Genomic DNA, 24,914 nt, shown 5'->3' with positions numbered 1-24,914 from the left:
TCGATCACACTTTTTACAACGCTCTCGTCACCCATCCACTAGCTTACTCCCCATGTCAAGCGCGCGTAAAAAAGTTTTACATACTGTCAATCCCTTGATGTTTATGAAAAATTTTTGGAAGGAAAAAGAGATCCCATAAAAACTTAGACCATTCACATCCTACAGCAAAATTCGAAAAATGTTCAACCTAGCCATGGTTATCCAGAAAACAATATTTACCCATATTTTGTATTTTCCTTCGATGCATCTTGAATAAGCTCGTCTTTTGTTTCAGACAAAATGTGCGACCAAATCAGTGACGCCATATTAGATGCACACTTGCAGCAAGATCCATATGCTAAAGTAGCCTGCGGTAAGTTTCCAATCCACCAAACCTTCCCGATCTCAACCAACTCCTTTTCACAGAAACAGTAACCAAGACCGGGATGATCCTGGTATGCGGAGAAATTTCCTCCAAAGCAGTCGTAGACTACCAGAAAGTAGTCAGAGACACAGTCAAACATATCGGTTACGATGATTCCTCCAAAGGTAAGCAGTGCAAAATATTTTGAGTTTTTCCTATTCGGTGTGCTGTGTATTTAGCTCTTTCGTGACTTCTTGACTACTTGCTAGAACATGTTGTACTAGAACAGGGATCATTTGTTGGTTTTGGGGAACTTTGCTAAAACTGGCAGGCCTTGGTGTTTTGTAGAAAGCATTTTACTGAGGTGACAATAATACTATGTATCAATTGTAGGTGAATTATAGCAATTCAAAAGAAGAACACTGTATTTGTGGGGTATCCACAAAAGACTAAGAATCTGCTAGCGCTTTCCAGTTTTCTACAGTCATTAAATTGTTTCATGTACTGAGATTAATTCATCGTGGAACACCTGTCATAACAATTGCTAATCCCTTTCCTTCAGAAAAACGTGACGTATCTTGTTTCATCCCTTCGCCAGTTTTCTCATCAGAGTTATCTGGGACATATTCATGTCTTCACATTGTCCTATTTGATAATTTTCTGTCTTCTATGAGACCCTTGTATTTTATAATTGCCTCTAATATACCATAATTCGTTAAATATAAATACAAATAAAAGTGGTAAAAACATAGAAAATTCCAATACCTTTCATTTATATGGTTTTCACAAATTTTCTTTTGAAGCTGGTTCTTTCCAAGTCTTTTATATCTACAAATGATTTGGGTTCTAGCAAAGAGCTTAGGCACAGACAACTTTTAATCCAAGGCTCCCCTAATTTTCAACTAATTCTGCTACCTGTATATACTGCCTGCATTCTTGAAAGCTTATTTCTATAGAAATTGTATCAGCTTCTAGGACTAAATTCACCTACTTTTATCCCTCAAAAGCCGTATACCTGATGATAAAGGATAATCCTAAAAGAAGCATTAGAAAGTAATGGCCGATTTCATGAAGAAACATAAATATTAGTTTAACTTTAAAGGATACCTTAATAAATATTTTTGATTTCATAACCAACTTGAAGTATTTTTCAAGCCAAAAACGTCCTTTAAGGTTAAAGTGTTGATTTCTCTACTTTTACTCGCGAAAGTGTCATTTAACGACAATATAACCTCAAATTTTATAATTGTGATTTTTTTGTGCTACTCGCTACTTTTGCTAGTTTCGTATTCGTTTAGTCGTTGATCATAATAATATGAATAATTTTGAAACGTCTAGCTCAAGTTCATCTGATGAAGAATTTATTTATACTAGAAGACCCAAAAGTGTATAGGAAAAGAACAAGACAGTTTTGAAAAATATGCTTGACTTTTACCAACGTTTTCGCTTAAAAATAACAAACTGTTTTGTATCTACTAGATAAAATAAAAGAGCAAATTGAATTACCTACTAATGAGTAAGTTGTAAAGTTTGTATTAATAATAGAATTATCAAAATCTTTTATTTAATTTTTAGAGGTGGGTGCATTACAACAATTATTGTTGACTTTTAGATTCTAAGCATCAGAAAATATGCAAATAATAGTATCAGATTTTATGGGAATGTCTAGAAGTTCAGCTAAGAGCTTAGTTAAAAATGATTCTCCTGGTGGACATGATGCAGAAATATTCAGATGTAGAAAATCTTATTTTGCATTAAATGTTCAGACAGTAAGCGATGCTAAATTAGTTACTTTATTAGTAGTTTTGCTTATTCTAGGTTAACCAACTTACTTAAAAGATACTTGGAAATGGCACTTTAATATCAATTATGAAAACAAATGACGGCAACAGCTACTTTAAAGGGAACTTTAGTGTAAAGTCTCCTTTCGGTAAAGTGGATTTTAGATGTTGATTATGAAATCGGCCGTAAATTTTATTTAGAGTGTTTTTTTTTGCATCCTTTGTTTTAAAGAAGTACTCAGTCAAGAATTTCATTATACAGGGTGTACGAAATCAAAATAGAAAGGGACACGCTTTGAACTTCCAGCAACTGTTTTCAAGCAAGTCAGAATCGAAATGTTGGAGGATATTCAGCATATTACGATTCAAATTAAGATTTCCTTGACCTGTGACAGGGCTAATAAATTACTTCTAAAAACAAAATCCAGTTTAGTTTGTAGTACAGTCCAGTTCACAAAAAATTAAGACCGAAACTAACCCTAGCATTTTTTTTTAATTGCATTTGAATTCACTACTAGTATAATACTTATATACCTGCATACCCATCGGTCGATAACCATATTTCTGTTTCGACAAAACCCTTCAAAATTTTGAATTGGCAATCCTGTAGGCTTTGACTGGCGAACCTTGAACCTCCTGGTGGCCATAGAACAGCAATCGCCCAATATAGCCGACGGAGTTCACTCGGACAGAGAAGAACCAGATATCGGGGCAGGGGATCAGGTATAAAACGTTTCGAAATTTTATAAAGGGTCGATCATCATCAGGGACTTTAATAAAATCGCTTATCTGACGACTATAGCCCGCTACAGACTGCTTTACTTCTAATTTTTGATGTTGCTTGCATGGTTCGCTTAGTTAATTTAGAATAGAACATGTAGTTGTAGGTTATGTGCCGATGATGTTTGAAATAAGTATTTGCTACTCTTGAGTGATAATGATGTGAACTTATAACTGAGGCATAACGACAAACTTCTAAATTATATCGAACTAACCGATAATGGTTGCAAATTTTGTTTAAAAATTTATTTGACTAACAGTAATATTTTGTGAACTTACCGAGTATTTTTACGAACTTACAATGTTTTGTGAACTCAAGAAATATTTTGCAAAATTAAAGGTAGAACTGCAACATCAGAACTGCAACATCAGAACTGCAACATCAAAATGTTGAAGTTCTGATGTTTGGGAATAATGCTTCATTTGGAAATATTTTACGAACTTACTAGATAATATTATAAAAGGCTCAGGTTTTGCTATAAACTTACCGAGATATTCCTTAATGTAGACGAACTTACCTGTTTCGAAATTCTATATTTTTTCTGAACCTACTGTTTTTTGAAAACAGACCGTTTTTCATTATTTTTTTCCGAAATTTTAATGACGAAATATTTTTAAAAATCACTTTGAGTAATTTGAGCAGTTATTTACATTTTTCAGTCATGCTCAATTTCGAAATCAATGTTTGTTTTTGAAATAACGAAGTGAAATTGTACATTTTCGAAAAAGAAAGATTATTTTTGTAATTACCGGAATATTAACGCAACCTTTCAGAATATTTCAGCCATTTCTTTATGAACTTGCTCAAAATGTTCATTAACTTACCGATTTTATCGTGAACTTACCGATTTTATCGTGAACTTACCGATTTTATCGTGAACTTACCGTTGTTCTCGTGAACTTACCGATATTATCGTGAACTTACCGATATTATCGTAAACTTACCGAGATATTTGCGAACTTACAAGTATCTATAAGGTTTCTTGGATTTTTGTGCTGGTTACTAACTGTACTACAAATTTTGAACAGGTTTTGATCACAAGACATGCAACGTTTTATTGGCGTTGGACCAACAATCGCCAGATATCGCTGCAGGCGTTCACATTAACAAACCTGAAGAAGAGGTTGGTGCAGGCGACCAGGTGAATGATACTTGTTTTTTTTTTTTTCTTTTAGGACTTCTCCGGAACTGTAAGGACTTTTAGAACGACCTGTTGGCTTTAACGGGATTACATATTTTTTTACAGTTTTTTTTTTGAGCATGCACTTTTTTCAGTGAATTGGCTTTATGTGATCGTCTTTTTTAGCTGACTGAAAAATTGTTTCACAAATGAGTCTTGAATCTATAAAGATAATGATGTTTGTTTTTTTTTTTTGGGGGTTTTCTTGTCACAGTAAACTTTTTTCAATGTCTTCACCAATATGTATAAATAGAAAAGACTTAAATTTTTATCTTTGTAATAAAAAAACTCATAAATTACCTAACTGGTTAAAATTCATTATTTTTTGCATGCGTCAACAAAGCTGTTGATATATGAAACAATTCATTTCCTACTATTATAGTTGAGTCATAATAACAGCTCTTTTATGTAAATTCGTCTTTAAATTATTCCAGTCGAACATATTCTTTTTTGTGGAGGAGCCAATATTTTATACGTTTCTGAAAAACAAACAAATTGCACATGTTCAAAATGAATTGGCACATCTGTAGGTATAATAGTGATTCTTGGTATTATATTTCCACCTCGGAACTTGTCATTTGTAATGCTGGCTTCGACAATTCATTGACTAATCGCGTGTAGTCGCATAGCCGTGGTGAATTCAAATTCGCCCTTTATCATACTTCAGCAGTTTCTCTATCGATTTAGCGATTTCGCATCGATCATTTTGTTCAGAAATTAAGGCGGATTATCAAAACCGTGGAATTGAACAGTTTCACGGCGTAATTACAACTATAACAAACGTTTCCACTCGGCAAAAATTTGGAATTGGTCTTAATGTATGTTCCATGTTGGGCATGGATTGCAAGACTAGAGGTGTCAGATCAGGAGGTCTTGTAGGCCACGAAACCAATATTTGTTTGATCTAGTATCCCCAGTATAACTTGTGTATGCCTATTTTTTTAATAGACTTTCATAAACTAGTATTAGCAGTAGCAGTATTCAAAAGTAGGTATTTTCAAATTTGAAGTGTGAACTGAAATTGGTAGTGTATTTTTTTTGTTTCAAACAAGTATCATTATCTCTATGGATTTTGTTGAACATTGCACGAATATAATTGGGCTGTCATTCAAAATTCAATTTCAAAACATTATGGGGGTTTCATCTTACAATATAAATCTGTCATCTCGAGGTTGGAATATAAAAAGAATCGATATTTAGAGAATATAAAGATGAAATTTCTTCGTTTGAAAGTATGTTGTTATATTATTTTATAAGGCATGTAAAAATTGGTATGAAACCTATTTTCAAAGCAGCTTTTGATAAGAGTCAGATAACAGGCAGGTTATTAGACTTTGTGGATGATAAAAAAGTTGAAACTTTAATGAAAGTACCTTGTTTTAATGGTGTTTCATATCATTTTGTTGGTTATCAAAATTATTTTTCTATACTGAGGACTGCAAATATTTTTTTGTGGAAAATAGTGGTTGCACTACTTTCAAAATGTTTTAGAATTGTACTAACCTCCAAATATCGATATCTTTAAACACATTGGAAAACTGACTCTAGACTAATCATAAATTATTTTCTCAATAGGGGTTGATGTTCGGATATGCTACAGATGAAACCGAAGAATCCATGCCATTGACAGTGGTTCTGGCTCATAGACTAAATCACAAGATCGCAGATTTAAGAAGGTCAGGCGAATTTTGGTGGGCCAGACCAGATACCAAGACACAGGCAAGTATTAATATTATTAGGTACTTTTCATAGCGCCAGTGATGTCTTGATTAGTATTTGCTACTCTTGAGAGATAATGATGTGAACTAATTTTCTGAGGCGCTCTTAAACTTAAACAAGTTATTTGAATTACCATTCAATTGAACTCTGTTGGGGACATAATCTGCAGCTCCACTAGTTCATATTGAAAGGGTTAGGATTGACTGATTTTTGGGAAAGAAAGTTTTTTACTTTCGACCACTCCATCTTGATACAAAAAAATTTGGGAATCTTCCAAAGAAATGAAGGAAGCGATCAATTTTAAAAGAAGTACACTGAATTATACAAAAAACACCCTTCTCTACTCAGTTTGTATTCCAAACATTCGTTGTGGAATCAAATCAGATATTATTTCTACACAATACACTAAAAGATAGATAAAAATTTCACTTGAATGGAACACTGTCATCCTCACTGGTAGACATCGATGTTTCGGCGTAAGACACTTGCCTTAGCCAATTTCATTGTCATGGACGACAATGCTAGAATCCATCGCACGAGAAGAGTTCAAAATGCACTAGAGTGGCCAGCAAATTCGCCAGACATGAATCCCATTGAACATATGTGCGATTTCGTTAAACGAGCAATCTCAAACAGAATCAACCCTCCTATTACCCTTCAGGAACTCACACTCGCAAACCAAGAAGAATGGGACAGCATAGCATACCAATGGATACAATTTACGCCCTTATTGTCTTCATGCACAGGCGAGTTAACGCCTTACTACAGAACAGGGGAAGTCACACCAAGTGCTAATGCATTTTTCATTTTGCTCTAAAGTGTTTTAAAGTATTTTTCGTTTGTATTTTTTTCTTGCTCAGTCAAAATTAATTGAACTCGGGCAATTTGCATTGGTCACGGAACCAAATTGAATGTACTTTGTAATATGCTTCTTGACGTTTAATAAGTGTCTCATTTAGACAAACGTAAGGGGTGGTCCCAAGAATTTTGGCGGTGTGTCTCTAATAAAAATTAAATATTCCCAATTTTTCTTTCACGGTGTTACGCTCGACCTACTCTCACGTTTTTTGTGTCGATTTTAGGTCACTGCTGAGTATGTTTTCGAACAAGGTGCCTGCATTCCAAAAAGAGTTCACACAGTAGTAGTTTCCGTGCAGCACAGCGAGAAGATCTCTCTGGAAGATTTGAGAAACGCTGTAACTGAACAAGTAATCAAAGAAGTGATTCCCAGCAAATATCTAGATGATAAGACTGTCATCCACATCAACCCTTGCGGACTTTTCATTATTGGAGGACCACAGGTAATAATAATTGTGCAGATACATGTCCAAAACAGGCTTCGTGGCTTTACCTGAAACTTAGGTTAGGTTATGAATAAGTGAAAACAATAATTTGAGAAACTTTAATAATGTAATTCTAAGTAGTTTTTCCTTGATACATTTTTTGTTTATTGCACCAATAATTGGTAACACATTGCGGTAGCAAAAATTTGGGAAGTTATTCTGGAATGCCATCGGAAAACGAATGAAAACGAATCCACATGTTTCTAGAACTGGCATGTAATCGAGAAACGTTAATGGAGTCAAGCTGCTGGAAAATATTTCCATGAAAATCTGAAGATGAATAGATAGGTACTATTCTGATCAATCCCATACTGAAACCAAGTAAAGTACTTGCGTACAAGCGTAAACACAGAGGAGAGGTGCATATGACATGCCCGTTCACGTGAAAAACACCTTACCCTTACCTCTCATGTGAAACTATAACTATGTAGATACGTGTGGCAGATACTCGACCTACAGAATAATAGGTTCACATGAGAAGCAAGGAGAGAGGAGTTTTTCATCTGAACTTGGGCGTGTCATAAGCACCTCTCCTGAATATATTTTTTATTCTGCTTCCCACCCCGGAGTATGTATTTGAGGAGTTGTTTCCGGACTTTGTAGGAGGTGCAATAGACAGTTCAATGAATTAACTGCGGATAGAACTTATGACTAATTTGAATTAATTTTGAAGAGGTGCATATGGCATGCCCAAGTTCAGATGAAAAACACCTTACCCCTTTCCTCTCATGTGAAACTATGACTATGTTGATATGTTTGGCAGATACTCGACCTACAGAATAGTAGGTTGACATGAGAAGCAAGGGGGTAAGGAGTTTTTCATCTGAACTTTAGCATGTGATAAGCACCTCTCCTGAATATATTTTTTATTCTGCTTCCCACCCCGGAGTATGTATTTGAGGAGTTGTTTCCGGACTTTGTAGGAGGTGCAATAGACAGTTCAATGAACTAACTGCGGATAGAACTTATGACTAATTTGAATTAATTTTGAAGAGGTGCATATGGCATGCCCAAGTTCAGATGAAAAACACCTTACCCCTTTCCTCTCATGTGAAACTATGACTATGTTGATATGTTTGGCAGATACTCGACCTACAGAATAGTAGGTTCACATGAGAAGCAAGGGGGTAAGGAGTTTTTCATCTGAACTTCAGCATGTGATAAGCACCTCTCCTGAATATATTTCTTATTCTACCTCCTACCCCGGAGTATGTGTTTGTGGAGTTGTTTCCGTACTTTGTCTGTAGGTGGCGCAATAGACAGACAGCATAATGAATTAACTGCAGATAGAGCATACCAAATTTCACTAGTTCGGACTTCCATTGTCTATTATATAAAATGATTTGAAATCCCTGAAACAAGTAAAAAAGAATGATTAAAAAAGAATAGTTGAAAATAACAATTATATTAAGCAACAATAAACCTGAAATGAAATGATAGTAAAATAACCTACAAGTAAAAATATAATAATTGAATAAATAAAAATTAAAGGAATGCAAAAAAGAAAATAATAAAAATAAAAAAGTGTAGAGATTCCAAGTCACGTTAGTTCACGACGTTTCGATTGTTGGTATCTACAATCGTCTTCGGGTGATGACTGGACTGATTCCTCCGAGAGATGACTATTTTATAGGTCGTTGAAATACTTTCACTTTCTCTACTTTCCATTTTCCGCTTCACTGATTCCGTGAGAGATGACCGATTTGGCGGGAGTTGGTCATTTCTCGTTTGATGATGGGTTTCCATATGTTTCGTATATCTACGCTGGCCTGGCTGAATACGTTGTTGGACAACATGTATGCGGCTTCCTTAAATTTTCTCCTGAACCAATGTTCCTCTCTGTGCAAGATCTCAGCTTGGGACCACTCGATGTTGTGTTGATGGGTCCAAACATGGTCTGCTATTCCTGATTTGCTGGTTTCTCCTCGCTGTGTGTGCTTCTTGTGCTCGGCAATGCGAATATTCAATGGCCTCTTAGTTTCACCAATATAGGATTTTCCGCACTCACAGGGTATCCGGTAAATGCAATTCTTGGAATCGCAGTCCGCGTTTGGGGGCCTGGTTTTCGTGAGGCTGCTACGGATAGTGTTACCGGATCTGAAACAGGTTCTAATGTTGTACTTGGAACTAATTCTTCTTATCCTCTCCGATAATCCTCTGATGTAGGGAAGTGCAAGCACTGGTTGTGACGGCTTCTCTTCCTTGCGAGGCTCCTGCTGTCTTTTGGCCAAAGTCTTTTCTACCATCGCTTTGGAGTATCCATTCCGCTGAAGATCATTTTTGATGATGTCTAGTTCCTTCTCGAGACCTTCCTTTGTATTACAAAGCCCAAAAGCACGATCTAATAGAGTCTTGATAATTCCTCTTTTTGTCGATTGATGGTGGTTGGATTCGTGGTTCAGATACTGTCCCGTATGAGTGGGTTTTCGGTATACAGATGTTTCCCACTTAGTGTCGGTCCTCTTCACCAAAACGTCTAAGAATGGCAATTCATTGTGGATTTCCTTCTCCATTGTGAAAGTGATGGAAGGTCTCACGCTGTTGATGTGTTTCAGAAAGGCGTCTAGTTCAGTATTCCCATGGTTCCATATTATGAAGGTGTCGTCAACATATCTCAACCAGACTCGAGGTTTCTTGTGGGCTTCTTCAATGGCCAGAGTTTCAAACCACTCCATATATATGTTGGCTATGACTGGTGAAAGTGGCGATCCCATTGGCAGTCCCTCATCTTGTGTAAAGAATTCGTCCTTCAGTTGGAAATAACAGTTTCGCACACAGCATCCTAGTAATTCCATAATTACTTCTATAGGTAGATTCGTTCTCTCTTTCAGGTTCCCGTCTTCGGATAGCTTTCTCTGTATGATTTGGAGTGCTTCTTTGACCAGAACGTTGGTGTAAAGGCTTTCCACGTCGAAACTAATTAGTTGATCTTCCTGTGTGACTTCAATTGACCCTAGTAGTTCGACAAAATGTCTTGAATTCTTCACAAAAGACGATGTTTTCCCTTGTAATGGTTGTATTAAGGGAAGTAAAAATCTAGACAAGTTTTGAGTAGCCGAATCTCTGGAGCTGATGATCGGTCTAAGCGGAACGTCCTTCTTGTGGATTTTGGGTAGACCATACAAGTGAGGGGGCTTACTGTGGTGCGGTGTTAGGCATGATCTTTCCTTGTCCGAAAAATAGACTTGGTGTTTTTTCAAAATCTGGTACAACTTCCTTTCGATTGATGCAGTTGGGTCCCGTACGATCTTTGTGTATCGTCCCTTCTGCAGAACCTCTTCGATCTTCTGTTCGTAGAGAACGGTATCCATTACCACAGTAGCGTTTCCTTTATCTGCAGGTAGGATCTTAATGGTGTTGTCTCTACGTAGGCCGTTCAGAGCTCAACGTTCTTCCTTGCTGATGTTAGATGTTGGAACTGGTTCTCGATCCAGCTGTTCTCTAATTTTCCATCTGAACTCTTCTGCCTCGGTCTGGTCAATGAGGGAACTGGTGGATTCCACTGCAGTAATTATCTCCAAAGTGGGCACAGATGTTGGCGTAATGGCAAAATTCAGGCCTTTCCTCAACAAGGATTCCTCTATTCCCGTGAGCGGGCGGGAACTCATGTTGATGACGTTGGTGGCTTCATAGTTGTCCTGTTTTCGGTCTGTATTTGGGCATTGTTTCCTCACTAACTTCCCCCACTTTCTGTTGTGGGTATTCTCCATGTCTTGGCGGATCTTCAAGCACGTCACGTTACGTCACGTCACGTTACAAGGGAAAACATCGTCTTTTGTGAAGAATTCAAGACATTTTGTCGAACTACTAGGGTCAATTGAAGTCACACAGGAAGATCAACTAATTAGTTTCGACGTGGAAAGCCTTTACACCAACGTTCTGGTCGAAGAAGCACTCCAAATCATACAGAGAAAGCTATCCGAAGACGGGAACCTGAAAGAGAGAACGAATCTACCTATAGAAGTAATTATGGAATTACTAGGATGCTGTGTGCGAAACTGTTATTTCCAACTGAAGGACGAATTCTTTACACAAGATGAGGGACTGCCAATGGGATCGCCACTTTCACCAGTCATAGCCAACATATATATGGAGTGGTTTGAAACTCTGGCCATTGAAGAAGCCCACAAGAAACCTCGAGTCTGGTTGAGATATGTTGACGACACCTTCATAATATGGAACCATGGGAATACTGAACTAGACGCCTTTCTGAAACACATCAACAGCGTGAGACCTTCCATCACTTTCACAATGGAGAAGGAAATCCACAATGAATTGCCATTCTTAGACGTTTTGGTGAAGAGGACCGACACTAAGTGGGAAACATCTGTATACCGAAAACCCACTCATACGGGACAGTATCTGAACCACGAATCCAACCACCATCAATCGACAAAAAGAGGAATTATCAAGACTCTATTAGATCGTGCTTTTGGGCTTTGTAATACAAAGGAAGGTCTCGAGAAGGAACTAGACATCATCAAAAATGATCTTCAGCGGAATGGATACTCCAAAGCGATGGTAGAAAAGACTTTGGCCAAAAGACAGCAGGAGCCTCGCAAGGAAGAGAAGCCGTCACAACCAGTGCTTGCACTTCCCTACATCAAAGGATTATCGGAGAGGATAAGAAGAATTAGTTCCAAGTACAACATTAGAACCTGTTTCAGATCCGGTAACACTATCCGTAGCAGCCTCACGAAAACCAGGCCCCCAAACGCGGACTGCGATTCCAAGAATTGCATTTACCGGATACCCTGTGAGTGCGGAAAATCCTATATTGGTGAAACTAAGAGGCCATTGAATATTCGCATTGCCGAGCACAAGAAGCACACACAGCGAGGAGAAACCAGCAAATCAGGAATAGCAGACCATGTTTGGACCCATCAACACAACATCGAGTGGTCCCAAGCTGAGATCTTGCACAGAGAGGAACATTGGTTCAGGAGAAAATTTAAGGAAGCCGCATACATGTTGTCCAACAACGTATTCAGCCAGGCCAGCGTAGATATACGAAACATATGGAAACCCATCATCAAACGAGAAATGACCAACTCCCGCCAAATCGGTCATCTCTCACGGAATCAGTGAAGCGGAAAATGGAAAGTAGAGAAAGTGAAAGTATTTCAACGACCTATAAAATAGTCATCTCTCGGAGGAATCAGTCCAGTCATCACCCGAAGACGATTGTAGATACCAACAATCGAAACGTCGTGAACTAACGTGACTTGGAATCTCTACACTTTTTTATTTTTATTATTTTCTTTTTTGCATTCCTTTAATTTTTATTTATTCAATTATTATATTTTTACTTGTAGGTTATTTTACTATCATTTCATTTCAGGTTTATTGTTGCTTAATATAATTGTTATTTTCAACTATTCTTTTTTACTTGTTTCAGGGATTTCAAATCATTTTATATAATAGACAATGGAAGTCCGAACTAGTGAAATTCATCACAAAACATTGTCAATCACCTTCAAACAAAGAGCATACCAAAGTTCAGGTGAAAAACACCTTACCCCTTGCCTCTCATGTGAAACTATAACTATGTAGATACGTGTGGCAGATACTCGACCTACAGAATAGTAGGTTCACATGAGAAGCAAGGGGTGAAGTTTTTCATCTGAACTTGGGCATGTCATAAGCACCTCTCCTGAATATATTTTTTATTCTGCTTCCCACCCCGGAGTATGTATTTGGGGAGTTGTTGCCAAACTATCTGTATTGTAATGATGTTTTTAATAGAGTATTTGCTATCTTGAGTAATACTGATGTCAACCGAGATCTGAACGTTCGAAACACTCCACAAATTTTCACGAAGCACCGTATCCAACACTGAAGACACCGATCTCTTTCAGAGTGACGCTGGTCTCACCGGCAGAAAGATCATCGTGGACACTTACGGAGGGTGGGGAGCGCACGGAGGAGGTGCCTTTTCCGGAAAAGATTTCACCAAGGTCGACAGATCCGCTGCGTACGCCGCCAGATGGGTGGCAAAGTCTCTGGTCAAGGCAGGCCTCTGCAGAAGATGCTTGGTGCAGGTCTCGTACGCCATCGGCGTGGCCGAACCCCTATCCATTTCAGTATTCGATTACGGAACATCAAAGAAAACACAGAAGGAGCTCCTCGACATCGTCAAGAACAACTTCGATCTGAGACCCGGAAAAATTGTCAAGTGAGTATTTCTGTTTGTTCATTCAGTTATCCTATGGTCCATTATCAAAGTAGCTCAAGAACAACTCATTTTTGAACTGCGATAAAAATTTTACATTGTTTCAGAAAAGCAGTTTAGTTAAATAGACCTGGATTATGATATTTGATAAATATTGGCATTAATTATCTTCTTTCAAATAATTATATGCGACAACTTTTCAGGCTTTTTGTCCTTTCCAATACGTTTTAAACAAACCATAAAACACCACATGGGAGTTTACGGCCAGTTCTTCCGCCTTTTCACGCACCGTTTGGGGTGGGTCAAACATTAAACAATTCACTGGTTATAGTTTGAAATAGAGCAGAATAACAGATGAGTCACATTTTAATGTGTAATACATTATCATTATTCTTGCTCAAAGTTTTAGTGACTCTTTTGGTGTTTTTCAATGTGACCAACGTTCCAAAATTATTGGTGTATTGGTAAAAAAGAGCAGGATTGACACATAAATCTTGTTTATCGTACATTCAAGTATATGAAATGAAAGAAATCACTTTTTTAGCTGATCAAATATCAACAAAACTTATTAATGTGTAATACATAAGCATACTTCTTGCTCAAAGTTTCAGTGACTCTTTTGGTGCTTTTCAATGTGACCAACATTCCAAAATTTACTGGTGACAGTATTAAAGAGCAGGATTACATATAAATCTTGTTAATTATGTATTTCAGTTCATAAAATGAAAGAACTTCGATATAACCAACTTATACGTCCATAGATTTTTGCACAACAACAAAAGGTCGTGTATAATTGAAATTTCACATAATTACTCCAGTGAATTGTTTTCTTATTAGCTGGAAATAATACAAATGACACCATTTGAAATGAACTGCATGGTTTATAATTCATACTTCATTTTTTCCAGGGATTTAGATCTGAGGCAACCCATCTACCAGAGAACCAGCACCTACGGCCACTTCGGCCGTGAAGGCTTCTCCTGGGAGCAGCCCAAACCCCTCCTTCTGAATTGAATCTCATCCTCCTCGCTTCCCCTCCCCTTTCCTACTTTCCCATCGTAGCCGTAGTTAGTAAGACATAAGCAAAATCTTTGCGATTGGCGCTCTGAACCTTGAGAACCACGCGACGCCTCTTTCCCCGCTTGGAACGAGGCGCCGCCTCCCCAGTGACTGTGGAACTACGCCCCGATTTCCCCGTACAGGCCACAGTGGCGCACCCGGCGTTGCTGCAATTCAGTGTGAGTCGAAACGTTCCGTTTCAAGTTCAAGTATTTCACTCGCACGTTGTGTTGTGTTTACGAGAAAATAATTTGGAAAAGAGCATTTCTGTATACACTCCGGACTGTACCGGGAACGGGGCCCACACCCCGAGCGCTGACCGATCAGTAGAGACGGTCTTTTCTAATCGATCAATCGAGGGAACTCCTTCGTGTCGGGTTATCCGGCTCGAAAGACCAAATTTTCACTTACGCTTCTGTCACCGGGACATTAACCTTTTCGTGTTTCTCTCCTGGTACACTGGTTGTACTTCAATGCTTTTATATTGTGATAAATCTATTTTTCGTATTAGAAGAGCTCCTGCCTACTTTTTAGAGTTTGTTGACAGGGCATTTCCGAAAAAAGTGAGGAATAACCAACTTCTAGTGTTACTTTTATATATTTCAACTGGTTAAACTCTTGTAGAATTTAGACTATAGTTGATAACTAAAATGTTTGTATTTTAAGGTGACCACATAATTTATTATGGAAATAAAATATATACAGTTTTAGTGGTACAACTTTTATCTGAAAAGTAGATGTGAAATTGGTGTAATTTCTTTTATAGTCTGTTTCACTTTTAACGTACTAGATTATATTGTATTCTTTGCAATCAATATTATGCTTTTTCTTGTGTAAGTTTGACAAATAAAGTTAAAATTTATAAATAAGTTTCTTTTTGTTCATTGAAAACCTGATACCTCACGTAGATTTGCAGTCATAAAAAAATTACTAATGCAATAAACTGATTTATTGTACTAGTTTGAAAATAGGACGAAACTACAGTAACGTTAGTTGAAATTACAAGTAATCCTCGTTTTCCATGTTTCTGTACTTTGAACTGTTGACGTCACTGAGATATGACGTCAAAATATGAACTGGCCATTGAAGAGAGTACATTGGCTCCAAAACAACTGAAAAGATTCATGTCTTGGCATTTGCGCCACTCATGAACTCAACGTCTGGTCAAATGCCCGTGATTCAGGAAGCAATAAGAAGAAGAAGAACTTTACGTCATGATGTTTCATGTGTTGTCCATTTCCATTGTGAAAATTTTGGGATTTGATTTATCAAATTATGCTGTAAAACAGTGGCCAAGACGTTGTGTGATCCGTAGCTGAAGTATATGTAAAAGTGACGTCACGACCAGTCCATATTATAATCCCTATGGTTAACTATTGTTCAGTATATGGAGGGTACAGGGTAAAGGTAAGGAGAACCGTTTCTCTGTGAAAAACTGTCTGTTGAATTGTGCTAAATAAGGGTGCTACAGTAGCAACAGGGTGAATTTTTTTAAAGGCGCTGAAAGTTATTAGAATAAGATTGAGAAAAAAAAGAAGACGAAAGAACTTCCGTCTCTTATTATGGCGCATTTTTAAAACTGATCAATTGTTTGCTTAGAATTTCTTAACGTTTGATCAATATAACATTTAGAAAGTAATAAATAAATAAAATGCACGAACTACAGCAATATTTTTAGGTTATGTTAACGAAATTGGTTTGGACTACGTAAACATGTGAGGTCTTGGATATTACACTGTCACTAACTACTCTAGTCATTAAAGACATTAAATTTCCTAACTCAACATAGTTCAATCAGCTAATAACTGCTTAATTCATATCATATCCTGTGCCATTCTGAAGGGTTTTTGAATTTTATTTACTGTTACTGTTATTCGCTACTGAAAATTGGACACTTTTTTAAGCTTCCTTCCATATGAGACTGTTTTCTTTTTACCCTCCATAGATCAACTAGAGTGAAGTACTTTCAACTCCATCTAGTGAACAAACCTCAAACAGGGAGAAACCATCTTTGTGTATTAAACCAGTTCAAATAAAGTCATTTATATAGTTGGAAACACTTGAGAAAAACTGGAGAGTTGATAATTTCTTTATAGTCGCCCTGTGTGTTTTGACAGTGTGTTGACACTGTCAAAACATATTTTTCTGTATTTATTTGAAAATGGACCATGCAAAAATAAAGTCAAAGTTATCAAAGAAGTAAGTATCTATCCAAGGTTACATTTTCTTATTATGCTTGAAATTTTGATTTTCAGAAATGCCCTGATTATGCGCTTTGATCCCCACCAAGACATTCGATGTCACCCCAAAGTCCATTATGGCGTCAATCCTTATTTGTTGGAAATCAACCATGAATTGTATCATATTGGTCGGATGCATTTAAAGGTAACCACTCCACGAAGGGAAAGAAAAACTTGTGGGACTTTCAATACTCCATAACGAATAATATATGACTGACAAAGGAATATTGTCAATCAAATAATATACTCAGATTTTTACAGTGGCCATATTCGCAAGTGTAGGAGGGTCAAATTTTTTAGTGAAAGATGATGAAAGAAGTTCTGTGAAAAGTTATATCACTGCGCTAGTCATATATTCTATTTCTATTGCGCTCATGCATTGATGCATTTATTTTTCTTATATATCTTCAGGCTATCTGCAAGTAGTTACCGCTTCTGTATTATGCATTTTCATGATGTGTAGGCGTTCATGGCTGGTGTCTAACAAATTGTCTGATGTTTCCAGGTTTATTAGCCGTGGTATGCAGGTTTTTATACCTGAAATTTAGTCTGATAATACATGTTATGTAACTATGTTACGTAAAACTTACATCCCTGTTATAGCGAAATGTCTGCCACAAATACAACCTGATTTTTACGTAACATTGATGTCATTATTTTACATATATTTTATATAATTTCAGTGAGTAAATATGAACAAATATAACACTCGCTCGCAGAAAAACTTGGAATAAATGCAACAGTAGTTGCCAAAACCTCCTCCTTGTGTCTCCAGTCCACGAAGGTTTCGTAGCCAGTAGGAGGGTTGGACCAGCGAATCTTCTACAGCTCGTTGTTCGAATTGTTCCAAGTAGAAGTTGACAACTTTTGCAACTCTTTCGTTTTGCTCATAGATTTTGTTGATATCAAATAATGTAATGAATGACAGTCGGGTCCGAAATGGCGATCCCTATATACTACTAATGATATATAATAATCATCTCAGTTTACTCGCACCAGAAAAATTCACCCTTGTATAAGGGATCGTTCAGCTGAAGGTATTTATTTTTTTTCATTTAGTTTGGTCTACAATTTCTAGCTACTGTAGGAAATTCAACTGGATTCACCAAATCTCCGGGCACAACTCCCTCAAATCTTTCCATAAAAAACTCTCCACCTCAACTCTGTTTGGGGATGTAATTAACGTTATCTCAGAAAATTCTTACCAATCGGAAAGTCTGAAATTGTTTCCAAGACTGGTACTCTTATCGCCACCTCATGGTCCGGCAAATAAGTCCGCAAGAATTCACGTCTAGTCCCCGACATTTTTTTTAATGTCGTGAGTCTGCTACTGATATATAGATGTCACTGCAAGGGTTTTTATATTTTCGTTGTCTTGTATAAAACATGAAGACTATCTCGGATGGTCTTAGCATCAAGCAGTTAATTTTAATGACTTTTCCTTTAAATGGCTTGGCTCTGTTGACCTTAAGGTTATTTCTGAAAGCTGATAAGGTTCCATTTTTATACGAAAACACATGTGTTTTGGTATCTAAAATTCAACGAAAAATATAATATATCCAACTTATTACAATAAGGCGGTGGTCTGGATGAGTAGTCCCACAAACTTAAAACATTGAAAACACCCATTAAGTATAAAACATGGAAACAAATTCAAAATCACTACGGTACACTACAAATTCAGTTATTATGATCATCGAAATTAACGTTAACAAATCTCACAAAGATTTTTGTCATAAAAAAATTATGAGTACCTGTTTATTGGGCTTTATTGTAATGAGATATTTACTTATTCTCCTGAATAACTTGAAATCATTTGAATACCTAATTGGCAATGACAGGATGTTGAATATACATTTTCTCAGATCATTCTCTAATTTGGTCCAGAGAGTAGATTATTCGATTTTATCAGGTTTTAGTAACCGTTGTATATGGTTATTCCATGAGAGTAAAATTAACCAGACATTTGGCAATGATAGTGTTGATGACAGTCGTTAGGCATCCAGGCACTTCCCAAAGGCGAAAAATCTACCGAAAAAAAAAACATGGTTATTGTATGGTGGTCAGCGACTGGTATGATTCCACAACAACGCCCGTCCGCACGTTTCACAAATCACCGTCCGAAAATGAAACGAATTGAGCGTCGAAGTTCTGCGTCACCCACCATATTCTCCAGACCTCTCGCCAACTGACTACCATCCTTTCAAGCACTTCGACAACTTTCTGATCGGTAGAACCTTCGCCGCTAGTAACAGTTGTTTCAAATGTCCTAGTTAGGTCATACTGTATGATCATCAGACGTTCTGTCTCACATATTGAAACTCTTTAAACATAACATAATTTTTCAACAGTCTCACCGCGTATATAAAACTCGCCTAATAGATACTTCTATGAAATGTTTCACCAAAGGTTTCGAAAGAATGTTCACAGTTTGTTTCATTGGATTTACAGAGCCGAAGAGAAAAAATGTGGAACCTCCTTAGATCCGACTTCCTGCAAGAAGACGTCGAACTGAGGCAAGTCGACCTGGCGTACATAAACACCCAACCATAAAAACGACTCGAAAATTTTCAAAAATTCTTTATTTGAACTGCATCTAAATATATATATTCAACAGTAAATTAAAAGCACCATTCATAACTGGATTCTTCACGTTTAAAACAATTGAAAAATAGTTAACAATCAGCATAAAAATCATTATTTCACAGGACGAAAACATAAAAACAAAAAAGTACACTTTTTAAGTAACAATAGAAAAATTAAGCTCTTTCCTAAACAATACTTCTTATAAAAATATTAGGCGATCTGAACTCTTACAATATATTAATGATGAGGAAACTAAAAGCTGCTTGAAAAACCTTTGGAAATATGAAATGCTCCATCGCGTTACAATATATCTTGTTGCACCTACTTCAAACATTATCAAGGCAGGATAGATCGTGAAAATTTCGGGAAGAAGAGACTTAGCTGTCAACTGCCAAATTTTAGAGGTTATGATTAACTACCACCAGTGTTGCCAACCATAGAGAATGTCATGGAGTAGCGGAAATTTAGGCGAATGTAGCCAAAACTTCAACATCATGGATAAAAAATTAATCGAACTGGATTTAATAATATCTAATTAGAGAGTCATGTTTAGTTTTGGATGAATGTTTTCATAAGTCTTTCACTAATAAGAATCAAATGGTCATAAACCCTGTGGAAGAAAATAAAAAATGCACTTGTGATGCGGTGTTTGGAAACTTTGGTGTAGTAATGAACTTACTATCCCAACGCCCAACTGTTATTTTTAACACCTCGACACATGTTTCGATAACCATTATCTCCAAGAGGAAGATCAAATCTTCCTCTTGAAGATGATAACTTGGTTATCGAAGCACGTGTCGAGGTGTTAAAAATGACGGTTTGGCGATGGGATAGATTTCCAGTAATATTCATCTCTTCTAGAACCATTTAATTGATACCGAGCATGCGTGTGGGAAGGTCCAAGGAATTTCGAAGTGCGTTGGGGAATTTGACGATTTTCGATGAGCAACGCTGTCTTTGAGAACACGACATAAATAAAAATACCTACATACGTATGTCGACTTCATTCTGTTAGCTTAGGGATGACACTGTAGTTACGTGAATATAGAGGACAATTTGGTCTACTGCGCCGAAGGGAAGCAGACCATAAAAAAAGAAGAAGAAGAAGATAGAGGACAATGAGTGGATAGAACACCAAGAAAAGTTCTGCATTGCGCAAGCGCGTTTCTAATTATACCGTAGTGGAATTTTTGTCTCGGTATCATAGAGACTTGCGCCTCCAAATGGTTGGCAAAACTGAATACCACGCGATTTGGAATACTCCCCTGACATCTTCTGGTTCCGAAATTTTCAGTTACAACAGCTTCCCGACAGAAAAAACTCAAATCAAAAAACAAATCCATCAGATGGCGTTCTTCACATAAATAAACAATTGCTTACAGCATATCAGATATCACAGAGTACAAAACCTATTTCTTATTGTTCGTCTAGTGTGATTTCTGAGTAAACTGCCCCATCGGAAACTTTACAGAGTAAAAGTGAACTCGCCATTAATATAAAATTCAATGAAACCAGAAAATCCTGGATATTTTGGCGACTGCTTTTGGCATTGTTTTTTTTTATATGTAAACTGTTGGACAAGGGTTTTCTATTATGTTTTAAAGAACATTGAAACACAAACAACGAAAACTGAACTCGATCCTTCCAAATCTAAAAACTCGATGTCTTGGGGGACATGAAAACATGCCGTAAGTCATTTAATTCTAGATAAAACATACAACACCTAAATCTACGTACGGGGCATTCCGATATAAACTCCAACTACAAAAACTCAACTTCTAATTGCTATGGAATACCCCTTGTGAATGCCTCAACGCAATTGACTCCTGGTAAGCAGAATTCAAAAAAAAAATAAGAACAAATTATCGCAATCTCAATTTTGTCTTTCACCGAAATAAGGCACTAAAAGAATTATTGGGGGAAGTACTAGGGATCTTTGATACACTCTTTATGTTTGATAGACTACGATGCCAGAATCAACTCCCGTCTCAAAAACTAAGAAAAAAGGTACTGGGACATTTGAACTACCGACTTGGTAGACAAATTGAAGAAATTTATGATGAATCTGGGAAAAGCTGTACTTCTACTCTCTCGGTACAGGATTTGAACTACAATAAAGAAATAGTTTTACTGTAAGGCATAGCAATTTTAGGAATACATCAGAATGTAAATAAATCTGATTTTGAGTAGTAACTGAAACGAAAATAAAATAGTTCAAATGTCCAAGTTTGAACTGGGACATTTGAACTAACATATAAGCATCGGTTACAAAACCAACAGTTGACACTTCAAAATGTAAATAAATCTGATTTCAAGTATTAACTGAAAAGTGAAATAGTTCGATTGTTCCAGTTACAAAAGCAACGGTTGACACCAGCAGAGCGAATTAACAAAAAACTGTTGACACAGAAATCAATATTGACAAAGACAGATTTAGGGTACTATCAAAAGGCATGTTCTTATTTATTGGTGCTATACAAGTTCATTCGAACTACTTATCGTTCATTTACTACCACCTATCCAGATGCTTGCAATCAATGGTGTATTGGAACTACTGAAGTGGTTTAATATTGGTGTGCCATGAAACAATTATGGACATGAAATAACATGAACTATCGACAATTCCAGCATTTGCACTACTGCCTATCCTTTATTCAAACTAATGTTGATGATGAAAGTGACTGGATTATCAAAATTACTGGAATATTTGAACTAAATCAAGCTATCAAACACGAAATTTATGTTTATATGTAACAATATTGACAAGAGGGCATTTGAACTAACTATCAAGGTACGTATGTGAATGACTCAACCAATTCCAAGCATTCTCAATTTTAAGGAATGTTTTTCAAAGTTGGTCATTTAACCTACTGGCAGATTTATATGATAATACTGAAAATTAATATCCACCATAGTGCACATCAACCGTGACTATGATTTGTGTATAGTTAACAATTCAAATTCAATAGATGGACATTAATCATAATTACAATACATGAGGACAGTAAAAGCATACAAACAAAGCTTGTAGTTTGGCTTTTGAAGATATAAGTTACATGTTACATATCAAGTTCATTTGAACTACTGTTCCTAGAAAGCTCTTTTCTGAACCGAGAGGTTATTATATACAGCTTGATAAGATAGAAGTTATTTGAACTTTCAGCAACAGGTATGTCAACATAGTTTCATTTTGAGACATTTTATAACGTTTAAACTACTAGAAGCCAAAGCATATCGAGATGGTATGAAAGTATTGAACGTTGAACATTTGAACTACCGACTTTGTTGTCAATTGAAACTATGACAAAAATAGAAAATCTGAAATATATTCCGATGATAGTGGTAACCGATACATTTGACCTACCACGACCAATCCACACTTTCATTTAGAGTACTAATGAAATGCCATAAGAATGAGTATACTTCTTGAACTATACCAAGACAGTAGATACAGGCTATAAAATCGACTGATTCAGAAGTATACGACAATTCGAAAATTGAAAGGTTCATTATAACTACTACAAACTCTTCCATTGAAACACCTGTTCGAAAAAACTGCAAATAATAATTTTGAAAATGAAAAGCTGATTCTGGCACAGAGTCGAAACATCCGGATTTTTCCGATTCACGGCAGGGCTATTTTCGAAGCCCGCATCCAAAGACGCAGACATTATTGCTCTCATCTGTGATTGTTAAAGTAAACATATCCTACCAGGCCTACTTTTTTCAACTCCTACCTACCTACGTGCAACAATATTTTCGTATGAATACTACTAAACTTGTTATTTTGATCCAATGTGAATTTCAGAGAAACGGGACCAGGCAGTAAGGAAACCGAGCACCCAAGTCCAATCCCTTTCCAACTACCCAGCTATCACCCCGACTGGCATAAACGCATGACAACTTCGTTGGTGCCTGGCTATTACTCCGACTGACACTGAAACCCGACCCTCGCGCCCAGAGACGAACCAAAAACAAAAATAAATTAAGTACTGTAGTCGGGAGCGGCTCTACATGAATAGAGCCAAAGCATTTCGTTATGAACGTTTCGGCAGCAGCGAGATCTCCTCGTCTTTGGCTCCGCCGACGACTTGGATGTCATCTACGGGGCTCGACTTGAGGGAGCCGTTGATGTCGCGCGGACTGAGACGATGCGGAGGACTTGCAGCGCTGTAGTGAGAAGGAGTCTTGGGGCTCGTCTGAAGCGAGGCGTTCTCTTTTATCTCTTGACTCTTTCTCGAGGATTTGCGACGGGGGGTCTGTCTGCCGGTGCTCAGGGCGTCGTCTTCGTCGAGAGAGTGCAAGAGCTGTAACAGGAAGGAAAATACCATGATAATAAATAGATTCACTCGTGAAAAAACAAGAGATGATACGTATGAATGTGTATCTGAATGAACTTACAAGTTGTTACTGTAATAGAGACCTACTACTGATCACTAATAACCAAAAATTACATCCTAACGATTTCCATTTTAGAAATTTGTAATTGGAAATATAATAAGGTTAACTATAGAAATTCCAAGTTATAGTCGAAATTCGTAAATTGAAGAATCCATTTTAAAATTCAAAATTGCGAGAACTTCAACATCAGGAAAGGTAAAAATGAAATTCCAAAGTACAAATTCCAAATTCTAACGCCAAAATTGTAAGGTTTGTTTAGCCGGAATTTCAACTGAGGAATTTCAAAGTGTTACAGCCAAAATTTCAAATTTGAAGCCGAAATTTCAAATTTAAAGGCAAATTTTCATGTTCGAAGTTAAAATTCCTGGATTAAAGATCGAGATTCCAATTCTGGCAGTCAACATTTCAAATTCATGTTAAATTATCAAGCCAAAACACAAAATAACAAAATTTAAGTCTAAATTCCAAAATTTCAAGTCAAAATTCCAACTTTCAAAGTTTAGAATGAACATTCCAAGGGTCAAAGTCAGAATTTCAGGCTCGAAATCGAAATTTGAAAATTTATAGTCGGAATATTAACTTCAATGGCAAAATTTCAAATTTAAACCAAATTTAAATGAAGTTTAGATGTTCAAGATCGGAATTCCAAAATTTTGGTCATTTAGAATTGAAATCCAAAGATTTCAAAGTCAAAATGCAGAGGTTTCAAGTCAAAATTTCAAATTTTAAGCCGATATTTCAAGTTTTTAATCCAAATTTCAAAGTTTGAAGTAGATATAATCACTTCAAAGGCGCAATTTCGAATCTGAGTTGGAATTAAAGAGTTTAAAGTTGAAATTCAAAAGTTCAAAGTCAAAATTTTAGGTTTGAAAACGAAATTTCGAGGTTAGTGCCAGAATGTTTAATTTAAATCTGGAATAACAAGTTGCTGGTCATTAAACTCCAAAGGCAAATATTTTAAAATGCAATTACAAGTTTTAGGCTAAAGTTTCAAACTTTAAAATGAACATTTCAAAGTTTGAAATTAACATTCCGAAGGTTGAAGTCAGAATTTCAGGTTTGAAATCGAAATTTGAGGATTAAAGTGGGAATAATAATTCTGATGGTGAGATTCCCAATTCAAGTCGAATTCAAAGCTAAAATTCTGAATTAAGACAAAATATCAAAATGTTCAAGATCGGAATTCCGAAATTGTGGTCAATGCGAAGGTTTCAAGTCGAAATTTCAGGTTTCAAGTCAAAATTTCAAGTTTTAAATCCAAAATTCAAAGTGTGAAGTTGAAATTCCCAAGTTCAAAGTAAAAATTTCA

At 36.6% G+C, this 24,914-nt stretch overlaps 2 protein-coding genes across 4 annotated transcripts in view; one reads left to right on the top strand and one right to left on the bottom strand.

Moving 5' to 3' along the window:
• The window catches only part of Sam-S (S-adenosylmethionine Synthetase), a 32,935-nt gene extending 17,688 nt beyond the window's left edge, over positions 1 to 15,247 (top strand). Inside the window, exons 3-9 of one of the 2 annotated variants that reach the window (XM_023161694.2) lie at positions 275 to 352; positions 406 to 528; positions 2,735 to 2,847; positions 5,661 to 5,804; positions 6,887 to 7,105; positions 13,006 to 13,322; positions 14,228 to 15,247. In XM_023161694.2, coding sequence (XP_023017462.1) covers positions 275 to 352; positions 406 to 528; positions 2,735 to 2,847; positions 5,661 to 5,804; positions 6,887 to 7,105; positions 13,006 to 13,322; positions 14,228 to 14,333 — 1,100 coding nt within the window. In that variant the 3' untranslated portion in view covers positions 14,334 to 15,247. Of the gene's footprint in view, positions 1 to 274; positions 353 to 405; positions 529 to 2,734; positions 2,848 to 3,933; positions 4,047 to 5,660; positions 5,805 to 6,886; positions 7,106 to 13,005; positions 13,323 to 14,227 lie in introns of both variants that reach the window. The other variant, XM_023161693.2, reaches the window with a different exon arrangement.
• Positions 15,248 to 19,183: 3,936 nt separating this feature from the next.
• uex (metal transporter uex) overlaps positions 19,184 to 24,914 on the bottom strand; it is a 61,309-nt gene continuing 55,578 nt past the window's right edge. For both annotated transcript variants that reach the window (XM_074177552.1, XM_074177553.1), the window contains one exon: positions 19,184 to 23,511. In XM_074177552.1, the coding sequence (XP_074033653.1) occupies positions 23,242 to 23,511 (270 nt within the window). In that variant the 3' untranslated portion in view covers positions 19,184 to 23,241. The remainder of the gene's footprint in view (positions 23,512 to 24,914) is intronic.

Source organism: Leptinotarsa decemlineata, unplaced genomic scaffold, assembly GCF_025532065.1.
Source record: "Leptinotarsa decemlineata unplaced genomic scaffold, Ldec_3_MD MMD2_tig00002974_RagTag_RagTag, whole genome shotgun sequence".
In the NCBI taxonomy this organism is placed as follows: Eukaryota; Metazoa; Arthropoda; class Insecta; order Coleoptera; family Chrysomelidae; genus Leptinotarsa; species Leptinotarsa decemlineata.
This window is presented reverse-complemented; position numbering and strand designations above follow the sequence as displayed.